This window comes from Hemibagrus wyckioides, linkage group LG28, assembly GCF_019097595.1.
Source record: "Hemibagrus wyckioides isolate EC202008001 linkage group LG28, SWU_Hwy_1.0, whole genome shotgun sequence".
NCBI classification, from domain to species: domain Eukaryota; kingdom Metazoa; phylum Chordata; class Actinopteri; order Siluriformes; family Bagridae; genus Hemibagrus; species Hemibagrus wyckioides.
This window is the reverse complement of record NC_080737.1, coordinates 639,524-660,766: the sequence shown is the minus strand read 5'-3', so window position 1 is coordinate 660,766 and position 21,243 is coordinate 639,524. Positions and strand designations below refer to the sequence as shown.

General features: G+C 44.8%; 1 protein-coding gene across 7 annotated transcripts in view; it reads right to left on the bottom strand.

The window, feature by feature from the left end:
• Positions 1 to 21,243, bottom strand: part of gria3a (glutamate receptor, ionotropic, AMPA 3a) — a 61,620-nt gene that overhangs the window by 31,270 nt on the left and 9,107 nt on the right. For 6 of the 7 annotated variants that reach the window (XM_058383473.1, XM_058383472.1, XM_058383474.1 and 3 more), the window contains exons 3-6: positions 12,131 to 12,370; positions 9,048 to 9,235; positions 8,555 to 8,608; positions 8,061 to 8,222 (exon numbers count right to left, since the gene is read on the bottom strand). In XM_058383473.1, coding sequence (XP_058239456.1) covers positions 8,061 to 8,222; positions 8,555 to 8,608; positions 9,048 to 9,235; positions 12,131 to 12,370 — 644 coding nt within the window. Of the gene's footprint in view, positions 1 to 8,060; positions 8,223 to 8,554; positions 8,609 to 9,047; positions 9,236 to 12,130; positions 12,371 to 13,731; positions 16,604 to 21,243 lie in introns of those variants that run through there. The other variant, XM_058383475.1, reaches the window with a different exon arrangement.

The following is a 21,243-nucleotide window of genomic DNA, read 5'->3' as shown; positions in this document are numbered from 1 at the left end:
GTACTCTGTGTACTGTGGGTAATGTGTGTGTGTGTACTCTGTGTACTGTGGGTAATGTGTGTGTGTGTACTCTGTGTACTGTGGGTAATGTGTGTGTGTGTACTCTGTGTACTGTGAGTAATGTGTGTGTGTGTGTACTCTGTGTACTGTGGGTAATGTGTGTGTGTGTACTCTGTGTACTGTGGGTAATGTGTGTGTGTGTGTACTCTGTGTACTGTGGGTAATGTGTGTGTGTGTACTCTGTGTACTGTGGGTAATGTGTGTGTGTGTACTCTGTGTACTGTGGGTAATGTGTGTGTGTGTGTACTCTGTGTACTGTGGGTAATGTGTGTGTGTGTACTCTGTGTACTGTGGGTAATGTGTGTGTGTGTGTACTCTGTGTACTGTGGGTAATGTGTGTGTGTGTACTCTGTGTACTGTGGGTAATGTGTGTGTGTGTACTCTGTGTACTGTGGGTAATGTGTGTGTGTGTACTCTGTGTACTGTGGGTAATGTGTGTGTGTGTACTCTGTGTACTGTGGGTAATGTGTGTGTGTGTGTACTCTGTGTACTGTGAGTAATGTGTGTGTGTGTGTACTCTGTGTACTGTGGGTAATGTGTGTGTGTGTACTCTGTGTACTGTGAGTAATGTGTGTGTGTGTGTACTCTGTGTACTGTGAGTAATGTGTGTGTGTGTACTCTGTGTACTGTGAGTAATGTGTGTGTGTGTACTCTGTGTACTGTGAGTAATGTGTGTGTGTGTACTCTGTGTACTGTGGGTAATGTGTGTGTGTGTACTCTGTGTACTGTGGGTAATGTGTGTGTGTGTACTCTGTGTACTGTGGGTAATGTGTGTGTGTGTGTACTCTGTGTACTGTGAGTAATGTGTGTGTGTGTGTACTCTGTGTACTGTGAGTAATGTGTGTGTGTGTACTCTGTGTACTGTGAGTAATGTGTGTGTGTGTGTACTCTGTGTACTGTGGGTAATGTGTGTGTGTGTACTCTGTGTACTGTGGGTAATGTGTGTGTGTGTACTCTGTGTACTGTGGGTAATGTGTGTGTGTGTGTACTCTGTGTACTGTGAGTAATGTGTGTGTGTGTACTCTGTGTACTGTGAGTAATGTGTGTGTGTGTACTCTGTGTACTGTGAGTAATGTGTGTGTGTGTACTCTGTGTACTGTGGGTAATGTGTGTGTGTGTACTCTGTGTACTGTGGGTAATGTGTGTGTGTGTGTACTCTGTGTACTGTGGGTAATGTGTGTGTGTGTACTCTGTGTACTGTGGGTAATGTGTGTGTGTGTACTCTGTGTACTGTGGGTAATGTGTGTGTGTGTACTCTGTGTACTGTGAGTAATGTGTGTGTGTGTGTACTCTGTGTACTGTGGGTAATGTGTGTGTGTGTACTCTGTGTACTGTGGGTAATGTGTGTGTGTGTACTCTGTGTACTGTGGGTAATGTGTGTGTGTGTGTACTCTGTGTACTGTGGGTAATGTGTGTGTGTGTGTACTCTGTGTACTGTGGGTAATGTGTGTGTGTGTACTCTGTGTACTGTGAGTAATGTGTGTGTGTGTGTACTCTGTGTACTGTGGGTAATGTGTGTGTGTGTACTCTGTGTACTGTGGGTAATGTGTGTGTGTGTACTCTGTGTACTGTGAGTAATGTGTGTGTGTGTGTACTCTGTGTACTGTGAGTAATGTGTGTGTGTGTACTCTGTGTACTGTGAGTAATGTGTGTGTGTGTGTACTCTGTGTACTGTGAGTAATGTGTGTGTGTGTGTACTCTGTGTACTGTGGGTAATGTGTGTGTGTGTACTCTGTGTACTGTGGGTAATGTGTGTGTGTGTACTCTGTGTACTGTGGGTAATGTGTGTGTGTGTACTCTGTGTACTGTGAGTAATGTGTGTGTGTGTGTACTCTGTGTACTGTGGGTAATGTGTGTGTGTGTACTCTGTGTACTGTGGGTAATGTGTGTGTGTGTGTACTCTGTGTACTGTGAGTAATGTGTGTGTGTGTGTACTCTGTGTACTGTGGGTAATGTGTGTGTGTGTACTCTGTGTACTGTGAGTAATGTGTGTGTGTGTGTACTCTGTGTACTGTGAGTAATGTGTGTGTGTGTGTACTCTGTGTACTGTGGGTAATGTGTGTGTGTGTACTCTGTGTACTGTGGGTAATGTGTGTGTGTGTGTACTCTGTGTACTGTGGGTAATGTGTGTGTGTGTGTACTCTGTGTACTGTGGGTAATGTGTGTGTGTGTGTACTCTGTGTACTGTGGGTAATGTGTGTGTGTGTGTACTCTGTGTACTGTGGGTAATGTGTGTGTGTGTGTACTCTGTGTACTGTGGGTAATGTGTGTGTGTGTACTCTGTGTACTGTGGGTAATGTGTGTGTGTGTACTCTGTGTACTGTGGGTAATGTGTGTGTGTGTACTCTGTGTACTGTGGGTAATGTGTGTGTGTGTACTCTGTGTACTGTGGGTAATGTGTGTGTGTGTACTCTGTGTACTGTGGGTAATGTGTGTGTGTGTGTACTCTGTGTACTGTGGGTAATGTGTGTGTGTGTACTCTGTGTACTGTGGGTAATGTGTGTGTGTGTGTACTCTGTGTACTGTGGGTAATGTGTGTGTGTGTACTCTGTGTACTGTGGGTAATGTGTGTGTGTGTACTCTGTGTACTGTGGGTAATGTGTGTGTGTGTACTCTGTGTACTGTGGGTAATGTGTGTGTGTGTGTACTCTGTGTACTGTGAGTAATGTGTGTGTGTGTACTCTGTGTACTGTGGGTAATGTGTGTGTGTGTGTACTCTGTGTACTGTGAGTAATGTGTGTGTGTGTACTCTGTGTACTGTGGGTAATGTGTGTGTGTGTGTACTCTGTGTACTGTGGGTAATGTGTGTGTGTGTACTCTGTGTACTGTGGGTAATGTGTGTGTGTGTGTACTCTGTGTACTGTGGGTAATGTGTGTGTGTGTGTACTCTGTGTACTGTGGGTAATGTGTGTGTGTGTACTCTGTGTACTGTGGGTAATGTGTGTGTGTGTGTACTCTGTGTACTGTGGGTAATGTGTGTGTGTGTACTCTGTGTACTGTGGGTAATGTGTGTGTGTGTACTCTGTGTACTGTGGGTAATGTGTGTGTGTGTACTCTGTGTACTGTGAGTAATGTGTGTGTGTGTACTCTGTGTACTGTGAGTAATGTGTGTGTGTGTGTACTCTGTGTACTGTGAGTAATGTGTGTGTGTGTACTCTGTGTACTGTGAATGTAGTGTACTGTGTGTGTACTCTGTGTACTGTGAGTAATGTGTGTGTGTGTACTCTGTGTACTGTGGGTAATGTGTGTGTGTGTACTCTGTGTACTGTGAGTAATGTGTGTGTGTGTACTCTGTGTACTGTGAGTAATGTGTGTGTGTGTACTCTGTGTACTGTGAGTAATGTGTGTGTGTGTACTCTGTGTACTGTGGGTAATGTGTGTGTGTGTGTACTCTGTGTACTGTGGGTAATGTGTGTGTGTGTGTACTCTGTGTACTGTGGGTAATGTGTGTGTGTGTACTCTGTGTACTGTGGGTAATGTGTGTGTGTGTGTACTCTGTGTACTGTGAGTAATGTGTGTGTGTGTACTCTGTGTACTGTGGGTAATGTGTGTGTGTGTACTCTGTGTACTGTGAGTAATGTGTGTGTGTGTACTCTGTGTACTGTGAGTAATGTGTGTGTGTGTACTCTGTGTACTGTGGGTAATGTGTGTGTGTGTACTCTGTGTACTGTGGGTAATGTGTGTGTGTGTACTCTGTGTACTGTGGGTAATGTGTGTGTGTGTGTACTCTGTGTACTGTGGGTAATGTGTGTGTGTGTACTCTGTGTACTGTGGGTAATGTGTGTGTGTGTACTCTGTGTACTGTGGGTAATGTGTGTGTGTGTACTCTGTGTACTGTGGGTAATGTGTGTGTGTGTACTCTGTGTACTGTGGGTAATGTGTGTGTGTGTACTCTGTGTACTGTGAGTAATGTGTGTGTGTGTGTACTCTGTGTACTGTGGGTAATGTGTGTGTGTGTGTACTCTGTGTACTGTGGGTAATGTGTGTGTGTGTACTCTGTGTACTCTGTGTACTGTGGGTAATGTGTGTGTGTGTACTCTGTGTACTGTGGGTAATGTGTGTGTGTGTACTCTGTGTACTGTGGGTAATGTGTGTGTGTGTGTACTCTGTGTACTGTGGGTAATGTGTGTGTGTGTACTCTGTGTACTGTGGGTAATGTGTGTGTGTGTGTACTCTGTGTACTGTGGGTAATGTGTGTGTGTGTACTCTGTGTACTGTGGGTAATGTGTGTGTGTGTACTCTGTGTACTGTGGGTAATGTGTGTGTGTGTACTCTGTGTACTGTGGGTAATGTGTGTGTGTGTGTACTCTGTGTACTGTGGGTAATGTGTGTGTGTGTGTACTCTGTGTACTGTGGGTAATGTGTGTGTGTGTACTCTGTGTACTGTGGGTAATGTGTGTGTGTGTACTCTGTGTACTGTGGGTAATGTGTGTGTGTGTGTACTCTGTGTACTGTGGGTAATGTGTGTGTGTGTACTCTGTGTACTCTGTGTACTGTGAGTAATGTGTGTGTGTGTACTCTGTGTACTGTGAGTAATGTGTGTGTGTGTGTACTCTGTGTACTGTGGGTAATGTGTGTGTGTGTACTCTGTGTACTGTGGGTAATGTGTGTGTGTGTACTCTGTGTACTGTGGGTAATGTGTGTGTGTGTGTACTCTGTGTACTGTGGGTAATGTGTGTGTGTGTACTCTGTGTACTGTGGGTAATGTGTGTGTGTGTGTACTCTGTGTACTGTGGGTAATGTGTGTGTGTGTACTCTGTGTACTGTGGGTAATGTGTGTGTGTGTACTCTGTGTACTGTGGGTAATGTGTGTGTGTGTACTCTGTGTACTGTGGGTAATGTGTGTGTGTGTACTCTGTGTACTGTGGGTAATGTGTGTGTGTGTGTACTCTGTGTACTGTGGGTAATGTGTGTGTGTGTACTCTGTGTACTGTGGGTAATGTGTGTGTGTGTACTCTGTGTACTGTGAGTAATGTGTGTGTGTGTACTCTGTGTACTGTGAGTAATGTGTGTGTGTGTACTCTGTGTACTGTGGGTAATGTGTGTGTGTGTGTACTCTGTGTACTGTGGGTAATGTGTGTGTGTGTACTCTGTGTACTGTGAGTAATGTGTGTGTGTGTACTCTGTGTACTGTGAGTAATGTGTGTGTGTGTACTCTGTGTACTGTGAGTAATGTGTGTGTGTGTGTACTCTGTGTACTGTGAGTAATGTGTGTGTGTGTACTCTGTGTACTGTGAGTAATGTGTGTGTGTGTGTACTCTGTGTACTGTGGGTAATGTGTGTGTGTGTACTCTGTGTACTGTGAGTAATGTGTGTGTGTGTGTACTCTGTGTACTGTGGGTAATGTGTGTGTGTGTACTCTGTGTACTGTGAGTAATGTGTGTGTGTGTGTACTCTGTGTACTGTGAGTAATGTGTGTGTGTGTACTCTGTGTACTGTGGGTAATGTGTGTGTGTGTACTCTGTGTACTGTGAGTAATGTGTGTGTGTGTGTACTCTGTGTACTGTGGGTAATGTGTGTGTGTGTGTACTCTGTGTACTGTGGGTAATGTGTGTGTGTGTACTCTGTGTACTGTGGGTAATGTGTGTGTGTGTGTACTCTGTGTACTGTGGGTAATGTGTGTGTGTGTACTCTGTGTACTGTGAGTAATGTGTGTGTGTGTACTCTGTGTACTGTGGGTAATGTGTGTGTGTGTACTCTGTGTACTGTGGGTAATGTGTGTGTGTGTACTCTGTGTACTGTGGGTAATGTGTGTGTGTGTGTACTCTGTGTACTGTGGGTAATGTGTGTGTGTGTGTACTCTGTGTACTGTGGGTAATGTGTGTGTGTGTACTCTGTGTACTGTGGGTAATGTGTGTGTGTGTGTACTCTGTGTACTGTGAGTAATGTGTGTGTGTGTGTACTCTGTGTACTGTGGGTAATGTGTGTGTGTGTGTACTCTGTGTACTGTGGGTAATGTGTGTGTGTGTACTCTGTGTACTGTGGGTAATGTGTGTGTGTGTGTACTCTGTGTACTGTGGGTAATGTGTGTGTGTGTACTCTGTGTACTGTGGGTAATGTGTGTGTGTGTGTACTCTGTGTACTGTGAGTAATGTGTGTGTGTGTACTCTGTGTACTGTGGGTAATGTGTGTGTGTGTGTACTCTGTGTACTGTGGGTAATGTGTGTGTGTGTACTCTGTGTACTGTGGGTAATGTGTGTGTGTGTGTACTCTGTGTACTGTGGGTAATGTGTGTGTGTGTACTCTGTGTACTGTGGGTAATGTGTGTGTGTGTGTACTCTGTGTACTGTGAGTAATGTGTGTGTGTGTGTACTCTGTGTACTGTGGGTAATGTGTGTGTGTGTACTCTGTGTACTGTGGGTAATGTGTGTGTGTGTGTACTCTGTGTACTGTGGGTAATGTGTGTGTGTGTGTACTCTGTGTACTGTGGGTAATGTGTGTGTGTGTACTCTGTGTACTGTGGGTAATGTGTGTGTGTGTACTCTGTGTACTGTGGGTAATGTGTGTGTGTGTACTCTGTGTACTGTGGGTAATGTGTGTGTGTGTACTCTGTGTACTGTGAGTAATGTGTGTGTGTGTACTCTGTGTACTGTGGGTAATGTGTGTGTGTGTGTACTCTGTGTACTGTGGGTAATGTGTGTGTGTGTACTCTGTGTACTGTGGGTAATGTGTGTGTGTGTACTCTGTGTACTGTGGGTAATGTGTGTGTGTGTGTACTCTGTGTACTGTGGGTAATGTGTGTGTGTGTACTCTGTGTACTGTGGGTAATGTGTGTGTGTGTGTACTCTGTGTACTGTGAGTAATGTGTGTGTGTGTACTCTGTGTACTGTGGGTAATGTGTGTGTGTGTACTCTGTGTACTGTGGGTAATGTGTGTGTGTGTACTCTGTGTACTGTGAGTAATGTGTGTGTGTGTGTACTCTGTGTACTGTGAGTAATGTGTGTGTGTGTGTACTCTGTGTACTGTGGGTAATGTGTGTGTGTGTACTCTGTGTACTGTGGGTAATGTGTGTGTGTGTACTCTGTGTACTGTGGGTAATGTGTGTGTGTGTGTACTCTGTGTACTGTGGGTAATGTGTGTGTGTGTGTACTCTGTGTACTGTGGGTAATGTGTGTGTGTGTGTACTCTGTGTACTGTGAGTAATGTGTGTGTGTGTGTACTCTGTGTACTGTGAGTAATGTGTGTGTGTGTACTCTGTGTACTGTGGGTAATGTGTGTGTGTGTACTCTGTGTACTGTGGGTAATGTGTGTGTGTGTACTCTGTGTACTGTGGGTAATGTGTGTGTGTGTGTACTCTGTGTACTGTGAGTAATGTGTGTGTGTGTACTCTGTGTACTGTGGGTAATGTGTGTGTGTGTACTCTGTGTACTGTGGGTAATGTGTGTGTGTGTGTACTCTGTGTACTGTGGGTAATGTGTGTGTGTGTGTACTCTGTGTACTGTGGGTAATGTGTGTGTGTGTACTCTGTGTACTGTGGGTAATGTGTGTGTGTGTACTCTGTGTACTGTGGGTAATGTGTGTGTGTGTACTCTGTGTACTGTGGGTAATGTGTGTGTGTGTACTCTGTGTACTGTGGGGAATGTGTGTGTGTGTACTCTGTGTACTGTGAGTAATGTGTGTGTGTGTACTCTGTGTACTGTGGGTAATGTGTGTGTGTGTACTCTGTGTACTGTGGGTAATGTGTGTGTGTGTACTCTGTGTACTGTGGGTAATGTGTGTGTGTGTACTCTGTGTACTGTGGGTAATGTGTGTGTGTGTACTCTGTGTACTGTGGGTAATGTGTGTGTGTGTACTCTGTGTACTGTGGGTAATGTGTGTGTGTGTACTCTGTGTACTGTGGGTAATGTGTGTGTGTGTACTCTGTGTACTGTGGGTAATGTGTGTGTGTGTGTACTCTGTGTACTGTGGGGAATGTGTGTGTGTGTACTCTGTGTACTGTGGGGAATGTGTGTGTGTGTACTCTGTGTACTGTGTGTATTGTGTGTGTGTGTGTGTGTTACTCTTAGGGGTGTGTCCCGGGCCTGAGGGAACTCTCTCTCGTCCAGTTTGTCCCAGCGCTGGAGGAACTGCTGGACGATGGGGTTCTGTGGGTCGATGATGTGAAAGGTGGTGATGTTCGCACCGCCGGAGAAAACCTTCTCTATAGTTGCGTTGGAGAAACCCTGGAGGTCAAAGGTCAAGGGTCACACTCATTTGCTTTCAATAATAAATATGTAAGATTCCAAGAGTTGTGTTTTGTTTAAACTGACACACACACACACACACATCAGCAGGCTGCTGGTCTACAGTAGTTGCTATGGTTACAACAATTTTAGTTATGACCTTGCATAAACTCTTCTGGTTTACATTACATTAATCTGGACACACACCTGTCGGCCAACCAGAGAGGAGTGTGGTCACTTTGGTGACGGTCCGGTAACAACGAGAATCAGGTTAAAGTGTACACAGATGTGTGAAGTACAAATGACTGATAATGTGTGTGTGTGTGTCTTACCAAATTAGCTAGGATGTAGTGATATCCTCGACTGTTTTTCCCAGAGGCCACGACCTGCGCGCACACACACACACACACACACACACACACTTTGGAGAGGGCAAGACAGAGAAAGATAATATGTTCATTGCTATAAATAAGATGAAAAGAACACTGATATATGAGTGGGCGCCTTTCAGCTTCACCATGACTCTGTGTGTGTGTGTGTGTGTGTGTTCAGCATAGGACAGGCCAAAAAGATTATTTTTAGGCAGAGAGAAAATATCTATAGTTTTCTGACTCTTCTCCTGTTGTAGGACACTATGGCCTACTTACACACACACACACACACACACAACTGAGTTTGGTCATTTTTCGTGCTCTAACCTGGATATGTTGCATTGTGCACGCTACAGACTCTTCAGTGTTTTGTACTGCTGCACCATCATCACATCAGGATGTATCATGAGGTCATGGGGTCAGGAGCTGTTTGTGTGTGTGTGTGTGTGTGTACCTGCTCCAGCACAGCATTGATGCGCTCCTCCTCACAGTCGATGATGAAGAGTTTCTCCTGACGACGTTCCATTTCCTCAATAATCCTCCGATATTCCAGAACATCAGCAACATTCCCCACAGAGCGAACCGTCACCCTCCAGTCATTCACCACTGCAGCTTCCATTACTGACTGCAGCAAAGAGAACCCTGAGAGACAGACAGAGTCACAGAGACAGATTCAGACAGAATCAGACAGACAGAATCAGACAGACAGTCAAACAGACAGAATCAGACACAAAAACAGACATACAGACAGAATCAGACAGACAGAATCAAACAAACAGAATCAAACAGACAGAAACAGACAGAATCAGACAGACAGAATCAGACAGATTCAGACAGACAGAAACAGAGAGACAGAATCTGACAGACAGAATGAGACAGACAGACTTAGACATACAAAATCAGACAGACAGACAGAATCCGACAGACAGACAGAATCAGACAGAATCATACAGATAGAATCAGACAGACAGACAGAATCAGACAAACAGCATTAGACAGATAGAATTTGATAGACAAACAGAATCAGACAGCGAAACAGATAGACACACAGACAGACAAAATCAGACAGAATCAGAGAGAGAAACAGACAGACAGACAGAATCAGACAGAGAAAAAGACAGAGAAACAGACAGACAGAATCAGACAGACAGAGAAAAAGACAGAGAAACAGACAGACAGAGAAACAGACAGACAGTCTGATTCTGTCTCTCTGTCTGATTCCGTATGTATGATTATGTCTGTCTGTCTGTCTGTTTCTTTGCCTGTCTCTTCAGACAAAATCAGACAGAGAAACAGACAGACAGAATCAGACAGACAGACAGACAGACAGAGAAACAGACAGACAGAATCAGACAGACAGACAGACAGAGAAACAGACAGACAGAATCAGACAGACAGAGAAACAGACAGGCAGAATCAGACAGAAAGAATTAGACAGACAGACAAAATCAGACAGACAGAATTAGACAAACAGACAGAGAAACAGACAGACAAAGTCAGACAGACAGAATCGGACAGACTCACAAAATCAGACACACAGAATCAGAGGGAATCAGACAGACAGACAGACAGAATCAGACAGACAGAGAAACAGACCGACAGAATCAGACTATGACAGACAGAAAACCAGACAGACACACAGACAATCAGAAAGAATCAGACAGACACACAGAATCAAACAGACAGAGAAACAGACAGAGAGACAGAGAAACAGACAGACAGAATCAGACAGACAGAGAAACAGACAGAGAGACAGAGAAACAGACAGACAGAATCAGACAGACAAAGAAACAGACAGATAGACAGTGTCAGACAGACACAATCAAACGGACAAACAGAATCAGACAGTCACACAGTCAGACAGACAGAATCAGACAGACAATATCAGACAGAATAAGCCAAAAAGAATTAGACAGACAGACAAAATCAGACAGACAGAATCAGACAAACAGACAGACAAATAGACAGACAGAATCAGACAGACAGAGAACCAGAAAGACAGAATCAGACAGACACATAGAATCAGACAGACAGAATTAGACAGACCGAATTTGACAGACAGACAGAGAAACAGACAGACAGAATCATACAGACAGAGAACCAGACAGACAGAATCAGACAGACACACAGAATCAGACAGACAAAATCTGACAGAATAAAACTGACAGAATCAGACAGACAGAATCAGACAGACAAAATCAGACAGAATAAAACTGACAGAATCAGACAGACAGAATCAGACAGACAAAATCAGACAGAATAAAACTGACAGAATCAGACAGACAAAATCAGACAGAATCAGACAGACAAAATTAGACAGACAAACAGACAGACAGAATCAGACAGACAGAATTAGACAGACAAACAGACAGACAAACAGACAGACAGAATCAGACAGACAGACAGAGAAACAGACAGACAGAATCATACAGACAGAGAACCAGACAGACAGAATCAGACAGACACACAGAATCAGACAGACAAAATCAGACAGAATCAAACTGACAGAATCAGACAGACAGAATCAGACAGACAGAACAAGACAGACACAATCAGACAGACAAACAGACAGACAGAATCAGACAGACAAACAGACAGACAGAATCAGACAGACAAACAGACAGACAGAATCAGACAGACAGACAGAAAAACAGACAGACAGAATCAGACAGACGTTAGTGTACAGTATCATATTGTAGTTTCAGGTTATCTAATCTGCGTCCTGCTCTGTTAACTGATCCTCATCGTTATCTGATCTGCGTTACAGGTGAGTGAGGTTATATTTAGATTGGAGATAGAAACGGTCAATAGTTTTATTTTACAACACTGACCATTATAAATCCAGCTGTTTGTGTTTCCAGTGAAATCAAGACAAGATGATTCAGATGCGGCTACATAAATTAATCAGGTCTCACTCTCTGTCTCTCTTCTCTTCCTTCTTTCTCACTATCTGTCTCTCTTAAAGAGGAAATGATGAAATAATTCTACACTGTAAAATATTTACTGTAAACAAAAACCTTGTATTAAATTCAGAGTAAATCAAGTTTGTGTAAATTTACAATAATAATCGTATGTGGTCATTCAGCTGATTTTTGTTAATCAGCTCAGAACTGAAGCAGTGAAGACAGAAGGGGGAGGATCTGCTTCAAAGACACGTCCATGGGGTTTTAACACAAAACCTTGTGATCTGTAGCTCCCTGACCACTGACCACACCACAACTACTGAATGCTGAATCTCAGTGCTGCACTAAAGATTCAGTGTAAACTCAAACTGGGCTTATTTTTGACTACAATAATCACTATAAAGAGCGCTACAATCATCCAATACTTTTCAGATCACAAGAAGAATTAACATTCCCACTTCTGCCCAAACATTTAATATCCCACAATGCACTGTGTTTCTGAACTTTTACTGTAAATCAATGCACTGCTCTAAATGCTGGATTTACATAGAATTAAGTGTGTGTGTGTGTGTGTGTGTGTGTGTGTGTGTGTGTGTGTGTGTGTGTGTGTGTGTGTGTGTGTGTGTGTACTCACCTCTATCTGTGTCGTAGAGGTAAACAAACTTGTCCCATTTGTAATGTGTGATCATGCTAAGCACCACCCCTTTAAGGGTGGGTCTGAGCTGGAGCAGGAAATGGGCGTCGGCCTCAGCAGGCTGTGATGGAGTGATGAAGGAGGTGTGCAGAGCACCCGAAAATGACAAGAGTGTGTTCACTGAGCGCTGATCATAAAAACCAAATATGGCATACACACCACGTGAGAACTGAGAACAAACTGCACAGAGAAAGAGAGAGAGAGAGAGAGAGAGAGAGAGAGAGACACACAGACAGAGAGAGAGAGAGACACAGACAGAGAGGGAAAGAGTAAGAACCACCTTGAACCATGATATACCATAGGTTCCTCAACTACTCGTTTATAAACTGTGTGTGCGCACGTGTGAGTGAGTGAGTGAGTGAGTGAGTGAGAGAGAGAGAGAGAGAGAGAGAGAGAGACAGACAGACAGACAGACAGACAGAGAGAGAGAGAGAGAGACAGAGAGAGGAATATGTCCGGAATTTGTTGGTCAGCTGAGCAAATGGGCCAATTTACCATCAGAGTAGAAACAAAGATGATCAATATTACACTGACCTACACACATATTGTCTAGATAGAAGTGTGTGTGTGTGTGTGTGTGTGTGTGTGTGTGTGTGTGTGGGGACAGAAACGATCTGCATCCGTGAGTGACTTTGACAATGTCAGAGAATGTGTTGAGATGAGAGGAAGAATAGAATGTGTGAGAGAGAGAGAGAGAGAGAGACAGAGAGAGAGAGAGAGAGAGTGACAGAGAGAGAGACAGAAAGAGAGACAGAGAGAGAGAGAGACAGAGAGAGAGAGAGAGAGACAGAGAGAAAGACAGAGTGACAGAGAGAGAAACAGAGAGAGAGAGAGAGAGAGAGTGACAGAGAGAGAGACAGAGAGAGAGAGAGAGAGTGACAGAGAGAGAGACAGAGAGAGAGACAGAGAGAGAGACAGAGTGACAGAGAGAGAAACAGAGAGAGAGAGAGAGAGACAGAGAGAGAGACAGAGAGAGAGACAGAGAGAGAGACAGAGTGACAGAGAGAGAAACAGAGAGAGAGAGAGAGAGAGAGAGAGACAGAGAGAGAGACAGAGAGAGAGACAGAGAGAGAGACAGAGTGACAGAGAGAGAAACAGAGAGAGAGAGAGAGAGAGACAGAGAGAGAGACAGAGAGAAAGTAAATACCAAAATCTGTTACTTTCCCATTACAGAAAAAGAAAGCAAACCAAAAATCAAGTGACCAGATGGCATTTTGAATGAAATGCTCTGAAACACTGACCACAAATTAAGATATTAAGATACTAAAATGGTTCCACTTGGTTCTGAGTGTTGGTCATTTCCCTGATGTCTGAAATAAAGGAGTCATAATGTCCATCTTCAAGAGTGGAGACAAATTAGAGCCAATCAATTACAGAGGCATCTGTGTAAGCAGTAATCTGGGGACGTCTCCAGACTCAGAGCTTCCTTACTAACAAAACCAACATATTTGTCTGATTTGTAGATTTTTAGAAAGCTTTTAATTCAATTTGGCATCAAGGATTATTATCTTATGGAAATTGGTATAGGGGGCAAAACCTACTGTTGTTGATCTTTCAGCTGCTCCCTACGTGTGTGAGGGGTCGCCACAGCAGACCAACCGGTCCGCACATCAACTTGGCACAGGTTTTACGCCGGTACCCTTCCTGACACAACCCTCCCGTTTTATCCGGGCTTGGGACCGGCACTACATCTAGTGGCTGGGGTCAGGCACTGGCTGGGAATCTAACCTGGGCCTTCCACATGATAGGCGAGAAAACTACCACTGAGCCACCAGCGCCCTAATAAGCAGCAAAACCTACAATATCATAAAAACAATGTAAACTGAATTCCTCACTCAAGGGCAGGGTGTGAGGCAGGGCTGTCCACTACCACCAACTCTCTTTAATAAATACATTAATGAACTGGAAAAATGACAGTTCATTAATGTATATATTCACCAGCACCCGGCCTCACACTACACCACTCCAGTATAAAGTTCCTCCTCTATGCAGATGATCTGGTCCTGCTGTCTCCTACAGACGAGGCTCTACAGCACAACCTCCACATCCTGCACAGGTTCAGTCAGACCTGGGCCCTGACTATAAACCCAACCAAGACAAAGGTCCTAAACTTTCAAAAACGACCCAGAGGTCAGGGAAAGAGACGCAGTTTCACCCTCTGTATGACCCTTGGTCACTAATTACACATACCTCGGGCTGAAATTCAGGGCAAATGGAAACCTCAACCTGGCTGTGAATGAACTGAAGGAGAAAGCAAGAAGGGCTTTCTATGCCATTAAAAAATTTATTCCAGTTCAAATCCCAATTAGAATCTGGCTCAAAATATTCCAGTCAGTTCTAGAACCTATTGCAGTGTATGGTAGTGAAGTCTGGAAATTTGTCAAATTCCTAAATCCGGCCTTTGACAAAAGGGACAAAATCCCAATGGAAGCCCTGCATGCAGAGTTTTGTAAGAAACTTACACCAGTAACCCACACACTGATACCAGAGCCCAACACCCTAAAACCAGTAACCCACACACTGATACCAGAGCCCAACACCCTAAAACCAGTAACCCACACACTGATACCAGAGCCCAACACCCTAAAACCAGTAACCCACACACTGATACCAGAGCCCAACACCCTAAAACCAGTAACCCACACACTGATACCAGAGCCCAACACCCTAAAACCAGTAACCCACACACTGATACCAGAGCCCAACACCCTAAAACCAGTAACCCACACACTGATACCAGAGCCCAACACCCTAAAACCAGTAACCCACACACTGATACCAGAGCCCAACACCCTAAAACCTGTAACCCACACTCTGATACCAGAGCCCAACACCCTAAAACCAGTAACCCACACTCTGATACCAGAGCCCAACACCCTAAAACCAGTAACCCACACTCTGATACCAGAGCCCAACACCCTAAAACCAGTAACCCACACACTGATACCAGAGCCCAACACCCTAAAACCAGTAACCCACACACTGATACCAGAGCCCAACACCCTAAAACCTGTAACCCACACTCTGATACCAGAGCCCAACACCCTAAAACCAGTAACCCACACTCTGATACCAGAGCCCAACACCCTAAAACCAGTAACCCACACTCTGATACCAGAGCCCAACACCCTAAAACCAGTAAGCCACACACTGATACCAGAGCCCAACACCCTAAAACCAGTAACCCACACTGATACAAAAGCCCAACACCCTAATACCAGTAACCCAAACTCTGATATCAGAGCCCAACACCCTGATACCAGAGCCCAACACCCTGATCCCAGTAACCCACACTCTGATATCAGAGCCCAACACCCTGATACAAAAGCCCAACACCCTGATACCAGTAACCCACACTGATACAAAAGCCCAACACCCTGATACCAGTAACCCACATTCTGATACCAGAGCCCAACACCCTGACACCAGTAACCCACACTCTGATACCAGAGCCCAACACCCTGATACAAAAGCCCAACACCCTGATACCAGTAACCCACCCTCTGATATCAGAGCCCTACAACACCCTACACATACACACAATGCTGAGTGATGAATGTGGTTTGCATCACTAAAATAAATGAAGTAACAGAAAGGTTCTGTAAAGTTCTGTACAGTTCTGTAGAGTTCTGTGGAGTTCTGAAGAGTTCTGTAGAGTTGAGTTCAGGAGTGCTCTGTAAAGTTCTGTAGAGTTCTGTAGGGTTAAGGGGTGTTCTGTAGAGTTCTTTAGAGTTCTGTAGGGTTCAGGAGTGTTCTGTAGAGTTTTGTAGAGTTCAGAAGTGTTCTGTAGAGTTCTGTGGGGTTAAGGGGTGTTCTGTAGAGTTCTTTAGAGTTCTGTAGGGTTAAGGGGTGTTCTGTAGAGTTCTTTAGAGTTCTGTAGGGTTAAGGGGTGTTCTGTAGAGTTCTTTAGAGTTCAGTAGGATTTAGGAGTGTTCTGTAGAGTTTTGTAGAGTTCAGTAGTGTTCTGAAGAGTTCTGAAGAGTTCAGGAGTGTTCTGTAGGGTTCAGGAGTGTTCTGTAGAGTTCAGGAGTGTTCTGTGGAGTTCTGTAGGGTTCAGGAGTGTTCTGTAGAGTTCAGGAGTGTTCTGTAGAGTTCTGTAGAGTTCAGGAGTGTTCTGGAGAGTTCTGTAGAGTTCTGAAGAGTTCAGGAGTGTTCTGTAGAGTTCTGTAGGGTTCCGGAGTGTTCTGTAGAGTTCAGGAGTGTTCTGTAGAGTTCTGTAGAGTTCAGGAGTGTTCTGGAGAGTTCAGGAGTGTTCTGTAGAGTTCGGTAGAGTTCAGGAGTGTTCTGGAGAGTTCTGTAGAGTTCAGTAGTGTTCTGTAGAGTTCTGCAGAGTTCTGTAGAGTTCAGGAGTGTTCTGTAGAGTTCTGTAGAGTTCTGTAGAGTTCTGAAGAGTTCTGTAGAGTTCAGGAGTGTTCTGTAGAGTTCTGTAGAGTTCAGGAGTGTTCTGTAGAGTTCTGAAGAGTTCAGGAATGTTCTGTAGAGTTCTGTGGAGTTCTGTAGGGTTCAGGAGTGTTCTGTAGAGTTCTGTAGAGTTCAGGAGTGTTCTGTAGAGTTCAGGAGTGTTCTGTAGAGTTCTGAAGAGTTCTGTAGAGTTCAGTAGTGTTCTGTAGAGTTCTGCAGAGTTCTGTAGAGTTCAGGAGTGTTCTGTAGAGTTCTGAAGAGTTCTGTAGAGTTCTGTAGAGTTCAGTAGTGTTCTGTAGAGTTCTGAAGAGTTCTGTAGAGTTCAGGAGTGTTCTGTAGAATTCTGTAGAGTTCTGAAGAGTTCTGTAGAGTTCTGAAGAGTTCTGTAGAGTTCAGGAGTGTTCTGTAGAGTTCTGTAGAGTTCAGGAGTGTTCTGTAGAGTTCTGAAGAGTTCAGGAGTGTTCTGTAGGGTTCTGTGGAGTTCTGTAGGGTTCAGGAGTGTTCTGTAGAGTTCTGTAGAGTTCTGAAGAGTTCTGTAGAGTTCAGTAGTGTTCTGTAGAGTTCTGAAGAGTTCTGTAGAGTTCAGGAGTGTTCTGTAGAGTTATGTATAGTTCTGAAGAGTTCTGTAGAGTTCAGGAGTGTTCTGTAGAGTTCTGAAGAGTTCTGTAGAGTTCAGGAGAGTTCTGAAGAGTTCTGTAGAGTTCAGGAGTGTTCTGTAGAGTTCTGAAGAGTTCTGTAGAGTTCAGGAGTGTTCTGTGGAGTTCTGTAGAGTTCAGAAGTGTTCGGTAATGTTCTGAAGTGTTCTGTAGAGTTTGGGAGTGTTCTGTGGAGTTCTGTAGAGTTCCAAAGAGTTCTGAAGAGCTCAGGAGTGTTCTGTGGAGTTCTGTAACTTTCAGGAGTGTTCTGTAGAGTTCTGAGGAGTTCTGTAGAGTTCAGGAGTGTTCTATAAAGTTCTGAAGTGTTCTGAAGTGTTCAGGAGTGTTCTATGGAGTTCTCTAGAGTTCTCTAGAGTTCAGTAGTGTTCTATAGAGTTCTGTAGAGTTCTATAGAGTTCAGTAGTGTTCTATAGAGTTCTGTAGAGTTCAGGAGTGTTCTGTGGAGTTCTGTAGGGTTCAGGAGTGTTCTGTAGAGTTCAGGAGTGTTCTGTAGAGTTCTGTAGGGTTCAGGAGTGTTCTGTAGAGTTCAGGAGTGTTCTGTAGAGTTCAGGAGTGTTCAGTAGAGTTCTGTAGAGTTCAGTAGTGTTCTGTAGAGTTCTGTAGAGTTCAGGAGTGTTCTGTAGACTTCTGTAGAGTTCAGGAGTGTTCTGTAGAGTTCTGTAGAGTTCTGAAGAGTTCTGTAGAGTTCAGAAGTGTTCGGTAAAGTTCTGAAGTGTTCTGTAGAGTTTGGGAGTGTTCTGTGGAGTTCTGTAGAGTTCTGTAGAGTTCAGGAGTGTTCTGTAGAGTTCTGTGGAGTTCTGTAGGGTTCAGGAGTGTTCTGTAGAGTTCTGTAGAGTTCAGGAGTGTTCTGTAGAGTTCAGGAGTGTTCTGTAGAGTTCTGAAGAGTTCTGTAGAGTTCAGGAGTGTTCTGTGGAGTTCTGTAGAGTTCAGAAGTGTTCGGTAAAGTTCTGAAGTGTTCTGTACAGTTTGGGAGTGTTCTGTGGAGTTCTGTAGAGTTCCAAAGAGTTCTGTAGAGTTCAGGAGTGTTCTGTGGAGTTCTGTAGAGTTCAGAAGTGTTCGGTAAAGTTCTGAAGTGTTCTGTACAGTTTGGGAGTGTTCTGTGGAGTTCTGTAGAGTTCCAAAGAGTTCTGTAGAGCTCAGGAGTGTTCTGTGGAGTTCTGTAGCTTTCACAAATGTTCTGTAGAGTTCTGAAGAGTTCTGTAGAGTTCAGGAGTGTTCTATAAAGTTCTGAAGTGTTCTGAAGTGTTCAGGAGTGTTCTATGGAGTTCTCTAGAGTTCTATAGAGTTCAGGAGTGTTCTGCAAAGTTCTCTAGAGTTCTGTAGAGTTCAGTAGAGTTCAGTAGTGTTCTGTAGAGTTCAGTAGAGTTCAGGAGTGAAATGTAGAGTTCCGTAGAGTTCAGTAGAGTTCAGTAGAGTTCTGTAGAGTTCAGTAGTGTTCTGTAGTGTTCTGTAGAGTTCAGGAGTGAAATGTAGAGTTCCGTAGAGTTCAGTAGAATTCAGTAGAGTTCTGTAGAGTTCAGTAGTGTTCTGTAGAGTTCAGTAGAGTTCAGTAGTGTTCTGTAGAGTTCAGTAGAGTTCAGGAGTGAAATGTAGAGTTCCGTAGAGTTCCGTAGAGTTCAGTAGAGTTCTGTAGTGTTCTGTAGAGTTCTGTAGAGTTCAGTAGTGTTCTGTAGAGTTCAGTAGTGTTCTGTAGAGTTCTGTAGAGTTCTGTAGAGTTCAGTAGTGTTCTGTAGAGTTCTGTAGAGTTCAGTAGTGTTCTGTAGAGTTCTGTAGAGTTCAGTAGTGTTCTGTAGAGTTCAGTAGTGTTCTGTAGAGTTCTGTAGAGTTCTGTAGAGTTCTGTAGAGTTCAGGAGTGATCTGTAATTCAGTAGATGGTCAGCAGCCTGTTATCAGTAACAGAGATGTCAGTGTTGGAGTCCCACAGGGTTCAGATTCAGGTTCAGTATTCTTCTCCTTTTCTATTCCTCAGACACATGAAGTTATCTCTCTTTGTTCTGTACTGATGATGCAGTGACCCGTTACTGACCGATCAACCAGGTGAGGAATAAGAGGAGAACAAGCCACACCCCCAATCAGGTCAGTGATCAGATCTTACAGAGAGAAGAAACACTTCAGTAGGAACTGAAACATCAGCCACTCTGTGTGTGTGTGTGTGTGTGTGTGTGTGTCCGTTCCTGTCCTATGCCCTTATCGATCTATACTCAGACAGGTTGTCGCCAGAAGAGATCAGAAATAGAGAGAGAGCGAGAGACCTGACACACTGACACACACACATACACACACACTGACCGCACACACACACACTGACACACACACAGACACATACACACACACACACACACACAGACACACACACACACAGACCCACACAGACACTGACCACACACACACACACTGACACACACACAGACACATACACACACACACACACAGACCCACACAGACACACACACACACAGACCCACACAGACACTGACCACACACACTGACACACACACAGACACATACACACACACAGACCCACACAGACACTGACCCCACACACACACTGACACACACACACACAGACCCACACAGACACTGACCACACACACACACACTGACACACACACAGACACATACACACACACACACAGACCCACACAGACACTGACCCCACACACACACTGACACACACACACACAGACCCACACAGACACTGACCACACACACACACACTGACACACACACAGACACATACACACACACACACACAGACCCACACAGACACTGACCCCACACACACACTGACACACACAGACACATACACACACACACACACACACACAGACACATACACACACACACACACACACACACACAGACCCACACAGACACTGACCCCACACACACACTGACACACACAGACACATACACACACACACACACACACACACAGACCCACACAGACACTGACCCCACACACACACTGACACACACACAGACACATACACACACACACACACACAGACCCACACAGACACTGACCCCACACACACAGACACACACACACACAGACCCACACAGACACTGACCGCACACACACACATTGACACACACACAGACACATACACACACAGACCCACACAGACACTGGCCCCACACACACACAGACACATACACACACACACACACAGACCCACACAGACACTGACCCCACACACACTGACACACACACACACAGACCCACACACACACATTGACACACACACAGACACATACACAGACCCACACAGACACTGGCCCCACACACACACTGGCCCCACACACACACAGACACATACACACACACACACACAGACCCACACAGACACTGGCCCCACACACACACTGACACATACACACACACACACACACACACACACACAGACACTGACCCCACACACAGACACTGACCCCATACACACAGACCCACACAGACACTGACCCCATACACACAGACCCACACAGACACTGACCCCACACACACACTGACACACACACAGACACATACACACACACACACACAGACCCACACAGACACTGGCCCCACACACACACTGACACATACACACACACACACACAGACCCACACAGACACTGGCCCCACACACACACTGACACATACACACACACACACACAGACCCACACAGACACTGACCCCACACACAGACACTGACCCCATACACAGACACTGACCCCATACACACAGACCCACACAAACACTGACCCCATACACACAGACCCACAGACACTGACCCCACACACACACTGACACCACACACAGACACATAGACCCACACAGACACTGACCCCACACACACACTGACACACACACTGACACACACACAGACCCACACAGACCCTACACACACACACTGACACACACACAGACCCTACACACACACTGACACACACACAGACACATACACACACACACACAGACCCACACAGACACTGACCCCACACACACACTG